We start from the raw sequence: 8,863 nt of genomic DNA, 5'->3' as shown, positions 1-8,863 counted from the left end.
AACAAATATCAATAACTTATGTCAAATATCTGCAAAATGCATTCATGCAAACAAATAGCAATTTGTTTGAGAAATATTAGTAAATTATCTGATAGGATTACACAAATTATCCCAAAAATATGCAGGTAAAATATCTGATAAATATCCATAAAAATATCAGTAAACAACCCAACAAATATCTGGAGAATATCCCGCAACTGTCAGTAAAGTATTTCATATTCAAGAAATGTATCTGAGAAAAATATCCAAAAGATATCCATTAAATATCAAAGTATTCTTCCTGCAGATCAACCGGAGCAGACGACGTTAAAAACAAGCACGGAAATAATCTGTTTTTAATATTGTTATTATCATAAATATAAAGTTTGATATGGGATCAAACAGGAAGCACAGCGACGTCATGTGATTGTAGAGATTGATGGATTTACTTGTGATGATGTCGGTTCATCAGAAAACACTTCATATCATCATATTTGAACTTCTGTCATCAAAAACAATAAACTGTTTCTGACTGGAACGAAGTCTGAAAATGTTTTTTGGGTAAAGAGATGAGAAACGACGCGGAGCTGCCGTGTCGAAGGTTTTGAATCCCTGGAGGTCGGCTCGGCTCGGCGCGTCGCCCCTGGATTTGGATTTGAATCCGTTGTGATCCGTAATGGATTAAAATACAGCGAGAAGCATCGTCCGCTGAACGAGAGGAAACCGAACGAGGCAGAAGGTTGTCGACAGCTGCAGGAAAAACAACAGAAGATGAGGAAATCTGCTGAAAGAGACGAAGCAGAAGAGAAAGACAGAAGCGAGCAGACGGAGACGGAGACGGAGAGGTGGTTTAAAATAGCAGCAGGTTGGAAACTCGTCTTCAGAGCTCATTAAAATCTCTGTGGTAATTAGGCGTCTGTTAATTAGGGCCGATCGGGACGAGGCGGGACGCTCGTAGGGGGAAATCATCTTTTCATCGTCCCTGGAGATTCCTCCGATTCACTTTCTTATTGTAGTAAGCTCCACGGTAACGACCCGCTCCGAACAGACGCTTCGTTGTTCTCGTATTTTAAAATCTGGTTTTCCGTTGTTTTGCTCGCTGCTGTTGTTTTCTTCGTATTTTTCCATTCGTGCTCGACAATTAGCAGCTGAACGGAACAACAGTTACTGAAGGTTTATTTTGGGTTTGTTTCTTCGCTGAGCTGCAGCCACGAATATTTTTTCTGATGCGTTTACATACAGAACAATATATAGTGTAAATAGTAAATAACAATAGGCAGGAAATAGGGAGGTTGTTATGTCGGCTCCAAAATATGCGAGGTTCGAACCAGGCCGGTCATTTCACGGGAAAATACTATTTTAATTTCGCTCGAAACTATTTGATTTTTAGTAGAATATTCTCAAATTCAATGCTGCTGGCAGCTTTTAGGCGCATTACCGCCACCTTCTGACGGGAGTGACGTATTACAACCAAGCGATTTTGTAGATTTTAACGAATATTCGTAACGCGTTAACTTTTTGTTCAACATTCAAACATTCTCTGATCTGGAGTAAAGATATTCAAACTGTGATCACCTGTTCCAAATCGAGATTTACAGAAAAAATATTTTAAGTAGTTTGTAGTTAGCCTTGTTGGCCTGCAGAGGGCGCTCATATCATTAAACTAAGTGAATGAAAAAAAAATTGTGGGAAACTAGCGAGAAAGGAACTGAAGAATAATGACAATAAAGCACTATGTGGAAGTATTTTGGATTCTTTACAAGAATAATAATGTAATTTTCCAAAAAAAAACCCGCCAAGCCCAAGTTCAACCAGGAATAATATCCACAGGTTAAAAAGCTAACGTGCTAACAAGGCTCGCTGAGCCATAGCTGATTTTTACACTTTTGTGTGCAATATTCAAATTAAATTGTAGTAAAAGATAACAGCCTCCTAAATGCCTCCTAAGCTCAGCTGAACATCGGATGCTGCCCGTGGATGTGTTCAGGAGAACTCATCAAAATATGAAACCTCATCAGTTGTCCAACACGTCAGGTTCAGGATTCAGAAGTTTCTGAGCTTTGAGTTGAAGTGACTCCCGCCGTGTTCACCAGCTCATCATCGTGTTGGCTCTGTTCCAGATCACCTGGCCCAGATCATCTCCAAGTCTCACCTGGAGACGTGCCAGTACCTGAGGGAGGAGCTTCAGCAGATGAGCTGGCAGAGCTTCCTGCAGGACGAGGTGGAGGCCTACTGGAGCAAGGTGCGTTCACTCCGGCGGGTTGCGATGGCAGTAAGATAGGAAGCAACGTTCTCCAGGATCCCTTCAGGATCTGGACCTTATGGGTTCCCGACGGGTTCCCGGTCCAGATGAGATGGGTAACTGCTCCACTCTACATGTACCTAAACAAACTCATGTCTGAGCCACATCAACTGGTTTCTTTCAGCATCTTTTCCAGTGCCGGTGCCGACCCGACTCTTTCCAATCCTAGTACTTTTCTGGATGTTGTTTTTAGCTGCAGATAAAACCGTCTCAGAGGCACCATGACCACCGACTGGATATAAAAGTGTTTGTAGCTTCCAGGTCTGAAAAATTAGGCCTTAAGCTGCAATACCAGCGAGTGCCACTAGAGGTCGGCTCCAAAAAGCCTCCGGCTCCATAGACTCCCATTCAACTTCTCTCATCAAATCCAAAGTGAATAAAATGTGTCCATCAGTTATCTCGGTGTTGTTAGCTAAAGTCACTCCTTCTTCTTAGTTTTCTGGAGGTCCATCTGAAAATAATCCCTCATTCATTAGAAAAGAAGATTCAAGAAGACCTGTTTTTGGGGGCGTGTCTGTTTGATTGACAGGTCTGTGGTGCAGTCAGGTTACAGCTATCGGTGGGCGGGACGTAGTATCGTCAGGTTTCCGATCAGATCGGTCAGATCCACCGCTGGCTCCTCCCCCAGCTTGTCCAAATATGGTCACTTGCCAGATGTTTTCTTCTGTAACCAGACGCCTCCTCTGTCGAGTGGTTTTGCGGGTTTTCATTAACAGAGTAGCTCGAAACGGTGTTTTCCTGTATCTCTATGTGTCTTTTTCAGACACATTTACAACGTTTTCTACAGCAAATGTGAAGTTTGAAGTTGTGTTTGCAGCCGCGGGAGGTGATGTGGCAGCTGTGTGCGGTGAAGATCACCGAGGCCATCCAGTACGTGGTCGAGTTCGCCAAACGCATCGACGGCTTCATGGACCTCTGCCAGAACGATCAGATCGTGCTGCTCAAAGCCGGTGAGGTCATCGTACGATCCGTTCAAACTACCGAAACTCATCAAAGATCGAAAGATCATTCAAACATATAGATTTATGTTCGTGAGTTTTTTTTTTAAGATTTAAGGAGCCAGAGAGGTGAAAGTTAGTTGTTAGATTTACTGACAATTATAAAGGTACAAAAACACGTTAACGTGGAGGGAACGGATACACAAAGAAATATTTATACATATATATTTAATATTTATAGATGAATATGTATATGTACTCATTTTACTGGATTACATGTGACAGAAAAGCATCTCGCAATGAATGGATGCAATCAATCAAATGAATGAATGAGCGACTATATCGGACTTCAATCTTCATCTGGTTCCTTCTGCAGGTTCTCTGGAGGTCGTCTTCGTGCGAATGTGTCGAGTGTTCGACTCGCAGAACAACACCGTCTTCTTCGACGGGAAGTTCGCAGGTCCCGACGTCTTCAAAGCTTTAGGTGAGCGGAAATACAGCTGATTGTGTTCCTGATTGTGTTTCTGTGTGTTTCTGATTGTGTTGCTGTGTTTCTGATTGTTTCTGATTGTGTTGCTGTGTTTCTGATTGTGTTGCTGTGTGCGTTCCTGATTGTGTTTCTGATTGTGTTGCTGTGTGCGTTCCTGATTGTGTTTCTGATTGTGTTGCTGTGTGCGTTCCTGATTGTGTTTCTGATTGTGTTGCTGTGTGCGTTCCTGATTGTGTTTCTGATTGTGTTGCTGTGTGCGTTCCTGATTGTGTTTCTGATTGTGTTGCTGTGTGCGTTCCCCTCCAGGTTGTGATGATTTGATCACGTCGGTGTTTGACTTCGCGAAGAGTTTGTGTTCTCTTCACCTCTCGGAGGACGAACTCGCCGTCTTCTCAGCGTTTGTTCTGCTGTCTGCAGGTTCGTCTTCACGCCTCCGTCTGTTGTCTCCTCGGATCTACAGCAGCTTCACAACCCTAATACGTGTGTGTGTGTGTGTGTGTGTGTGTGTGTGTGTGTGTGTGTGTGTGTGTGTGTGTGTGTGTGTGTGTGTGTGTGTGTGTGTGTGTGTGTGTGTGTATGTAGACCGGTCGTGGCTGCAGGAGAAGCTGCAGGTGGAGAAGCTGCAACAGAAAACTCAGTTGGTTCTTCAACACGTCCTGCAGAAGAACCAGAGAGAGGACGGGGTGCTGAGCAAGGTAACACAACACACACAACACACAACACACAACACACACAACACACACAACACAGATGAATTCAGTGTTCCTGCCCCCCACCCCCTCCCCCCAGCTCAAGTGTAAGGTGGCGGCGCTGCGTTCGCTCTGCAGTCGCCACACGGAGAAGCTGTCGACGTTCCGGTCCGTTTACCCCGACGTGGTCCGGACACACTTCCCGCCTCTTTACAAGGAGCTGTTCGGCGCCGACCTCGAACTCAGTCTGCAGACCAGCGACTGACCGGCGACGCTCCAGAGAGCCGACCCGCTGGGTCCGGAAAGACCGATGCCCGGTTTCCATGGACACGGAGGACGGGACGGAGACAGTTACTGCGTCTCCTGAACTTCTTCCTCTGTGGATGAGGGGAGGAGTCATCTGGTCCTCCACCTTCACTCACACATAGCTCAGATTCTGGACCCGGCCCCAGACCTAGTCCTGGACCTGGACCCGGCCCCGGACCTGGTCCTGGACCCGGACCCGGTCCTGGACCCGGCCCCGGACCAGACTCTGACAGGAACAGCACTTCCTTTCTTCACCACGAAGCAGCACAAAGAACTCACCTCAACCTGCAGCTGGACCCTCGGTGACTCCAGGCAGGGTTAGCGGTCTGTGGCTAACTGAAGCTAACGGACCTGTAACCGGTTTCATGCTGCTGCTCGCCGGCTAACAACCGCTCAGCCAGGAGCCGACGACAGAGCGAGTAAATCCAGCCTGAACACGACTCTCCGTAGAATCCGTCTGAAGGTGTTTCCATCCACCTGTTTATATGCACACACAAAAGAACATCTCAAACTACGACCTTCATCACATTCACGCACGAAGCAGGAAGTCCACGTCGTTCTCCACATTATTTGAATGATGTCGTCTCATCGTGTCCTCTTCGAAACTCTGAACACTGATCGCAATAAATCATTTGAATTTAATCTCCACGTATTAACGAGAGTTTGCAGAATACCTGTGATTTCTGTGCAGTGAAGATAAATTCAAAACTAAATTAATTCTACTTTATCGGTTCAGTAAATGATGTTTTCGCACGATGCGTTTAAAGACACTGGTTTCTTCGATGTGACACCAGCAGAAGTTCTGATTTTAACATGTTAAAGAACTCGTCGACGCGTTTAAATCTCAAAAAGGCAAAAGAGACTAAAATGAATCCGAGTACATGGAAGTCTTCATCAGACCCACAGCAGTCAGCAGAGAGCCTGCAGCACCACCTGCTGGCTCGGACGCTGAAGTGCAACTTCTTTTATTTCTGCTCTTTCATTTTGTTACTGTTACAGTTTTTACGATTGTATCAGACGATGAATGAACGAAAACTCTTTACTGCCTCCGATGCTTAAAAAAAAGACTACATTATAAAATAATTAGATCAAATTAATTTGGCAGGGTAACTGTACTGCCTGCAACAGCTAAAAGAGAAATAACTCATACATATGTTTAAAAAAAGTCTCTCTTCTGTTACCAAAAACTAAAAATCCTCTCATTTTACAAACTCACACAGAAAATGTTTAAATGTTTAAAAATAGGTTGAATTAATTATCAAAATTATTCCAGAGGGATTTCCAGCCTGACGATGTCACAGGATGACTCGAACTTCTGCTCTTCTTCTGTCCTGATTAAAAACATACTCTGGAAACTGAGAAGAAAACAATAATAGCAATAGTAATCCCTCCAATAACACGAGCTGGTTTCTGGATGAAGTTCTTTGTCAAAACCAGTGGATTTAATAGAAATGGAGATTTAGGGAAGTAAAACTGTCGCCGACACAGCTTCTATTTAGCTTATTTTTTCAGTCTCTTTGTGTTCAGAGTAGAAAAATCAAGCTGCTTCCTGTTAAAACTGGACTTCATTTTGTTCAAACGTTCACAGATCATAATCTTAATTTTAATGACATTTCATGACTTTAGTTTCTCCATATTTCTGTTCCCGTGCAGTTTTCAAAGCAGAGTATTTTACAGCGGTGAATCGGTGTCGAAGACCTTCAGTCCGAATTCCTTTCATTTGATCAGCTGCTTCTACTCAACAACATCTCAGTCTTAATGTCCGAAGCTCAATAACAATCAGTATTTCCGGCAAATAACGAACGAAACTTTAGCCATAACTGAATGTCAAGCAATAATGTAAATGTTGTATTTTTAATCTTTGCTTACTGTGTACAGTTTAAAAAAAAACATGGCATGTCAATGCAGAATCTAATTTATAAGTTACAATGAATTGATCTTTTAAATCTTGTGCGTTCTGAGCTTCCTGTGTTCTGTCCCGTCATGTAAAGCCGTACGCTGACGACACACTTCTCTCCATTCGTGCCACATCATCGGTTTGTTGCTTGTTCTGTTAAATACTGTTTCTAATTATTGTGTACAGGAAAACTCCAACTATCTGTTGGTTTTATGCATCATAATGTACGATATCTGGGTTGATATGCACAGCTCTCCTCTAGGGTTAGTTTAGTAACAGAGAGCCTTTTCGTCTTTTTAAAAATGCGTGTGGTGCTAGCGTACCTTTTGTTAGCAGCGTCTTGATTTGACAATCTTTGCCACATTGTTTCTTCACAGGGTAACACGTCAAAGGGCAAATCTGATTTGAACAACCTGACAGCAACAGTTTCAGAGGGACACATCCGACCGACCGAACGGTAGAAAGTTGATTCCTATGAACTTTCAGCAAATTAAAATGGTGGAGAGTTCGTATGAAGCAAGAAGTTTCAGAAACTTTAGTTAAAAACTCATTTTGAGGGCAATTTTGTGGAACATTCAAACCAGGAAAGTTGCTGCTGTCCTACGTTGTATAAAAACAGAATTTTCCTTTAAACTTTTTAATGTTATTATGATTCTTGCATATCATAGTACGACGATGTTATTTCCCAGCCTGCACCTGTATCAGTGTGTCAAACTCGGGACTCTCAATTTCTTTGATTAAATTGCTCTTTTTGATACGAAACTGAGCTGCTGTGTCTGAAATGTAAAAAAAAATAAAACTGAGAAAGAGAAATGCATTCGTCTGTTTTGACTTTTCTTTTTTATTTCACGTATTTTTGCTTTACATACAAAACATAAGCAAACTGTGAACTTGTTTAAGATTTTAGATGGAACATCTGACGTGTTATTGATTGAGATGATTTTCAAACTAAAACTTTTTCAGTTCGTGTGTTCAAAAACTTTTAGGTAAATCCTTTTTTTTCTGCAACTGAGAATGAGCTACAAGAACTTCAAAACATACAAGATTTTTAATACGTAACTGCATACGTTTATCCTTGCACAGATATAGTGATATTTAAAGTTGTAACTTTGTATATTTTATAGTGAGAAAAAGTTCTGTGAAAAACTGATAATGATTGCAGTTAGAGAAATAATAGTAATATAAAGTCACGAAAACACAAAGCTGTTGTCTCGAATTGTTCTAAATCTCCTCCAAGTTACAATTTATGGTAATTATGCAAAATATAAAAGGAAGTGTACAAATACTTTTTCGAATATTTCAGGATTTGTTTCAGATTTTTAATAATTTTATTATTTTGTAAAATTACGATGAAAACATATCAAGTATCAGGAAGTTGTTCTGCTCACCAAACACTTAAGACAAAAGGACCTGCGACCTTCCCATCGAAGTAGACGTTGTTGTTGAACACCTGAAACATTCGTAGGAAGAACCCGTCCAATCCAACAACTCTGAAGAATTCAACGACTCACTCATCACCAGCTGATTCATTTCAATAATCTGTCGTGACCACTGTAATTGACAATTAATACGAATTCTTTCCGGTTCTTTTTTAGTTTTTTTTTTCAATATAATGGACAAATGAAACTTACTATTTTTAAATTGGCTGTAGTTTTGCACACTTGTGAAAAAACAAGTATAGCATGCAGGCAATTTCATGATTATGAAATTTGATTTGTTCCATATACCATGATTAATTAATTGACGGGCGTCACCATGGTATAAACATATAGGGGGTTGAAATGAAGGTTGTCGTCCCAAAAATCATAAAAACGTCAAACTATAGTATGTCGTCCAAAATGACATAAAAACTCCATAATATATAATGTTATCAAAAATGTCTTAAAATGTCAAATTATATGTTTTCCAAAATTTCATAAAACCACCCCCCATAATGGCCATGGTTACCGTCATGAATTATTTTAATTTCGAAGGAAATTTTGTATTGAATGTTCTGTTGTTGTGTTGAACTTTCATGCTGATGAATAAATGCCTCTGAATGTCTTTAATTTTGTTAAACAGTCTCCTTTCATCAATTTAAACCTCAATATTTTTAATATTTGCGTTAAGTCTTTAAGTAATAAAGAGGAACAATGTCAAATTAGGAAATTGGCCCCAAAACAGCAATTGCACAAGGAAATTGAGTATACATTTAAAGTATGCAAAGATGTCAAACATTTGATCATTTAAAAAGTAAAAACATTTATTATATTTGTTTAAGGA

The 8,863-nt window shown here is 41.0% G+C and overlaps 1 protein-coding gene across 1 annotated transcript in view; it reads left to right on the top strand.

Moving 5' to 3' along the window:
• The window catches only part of LOC138636521 (nuclear receptor ROR-alpha A-like), a 59,561-nt gene extending 52,143 nt beyond the window's left edge, over positions 1-7,418 (top strand). Inside the window, 6 exon segments of the mRNA XM_069724568.1 lie at positions 2,100-2,221; positions 3,099-3,231; positions 3,596-3,703; positions 4,016-4,126; positions 4,292-4,404; positions 4,499-7,418. Of these exon segments, the coding sequence (XP_069580669.1) occupies positions 2,100-2,221; positions 3,099-3,231; positions 3,596-3,703; positions 4,016-4,126; positions 4,292-4,404; positions 4,499-4,663 (752 nt within the window). The 3' untranslated portion in view covers positions 4,664-7,418.
• Positions 7,419-8,863: the final 1,445 nt, after the last annotated feature.

The sequence above is a fragment of the Brachyistius frenatus genome, unplaced genomic scaffold (assembly GCF_029030835.1).
Source record: "Brachyistius frenatus isolate BFR_SWC_R1_liver_20210118 unplaced genomic scaffold, ASM2903083v1 Contig_382, whole genome shotgun sequence".
NCBI lineage: Eukaryota > Metazoa > Chordata > Actinopteri > Embiotocidae > Brachyistius > Brachyistius frenatus.
Note: the sequence above shows the minus strand (reverse complement) of the source record. Positions and strands in the feature narration are given on the sequence as shown.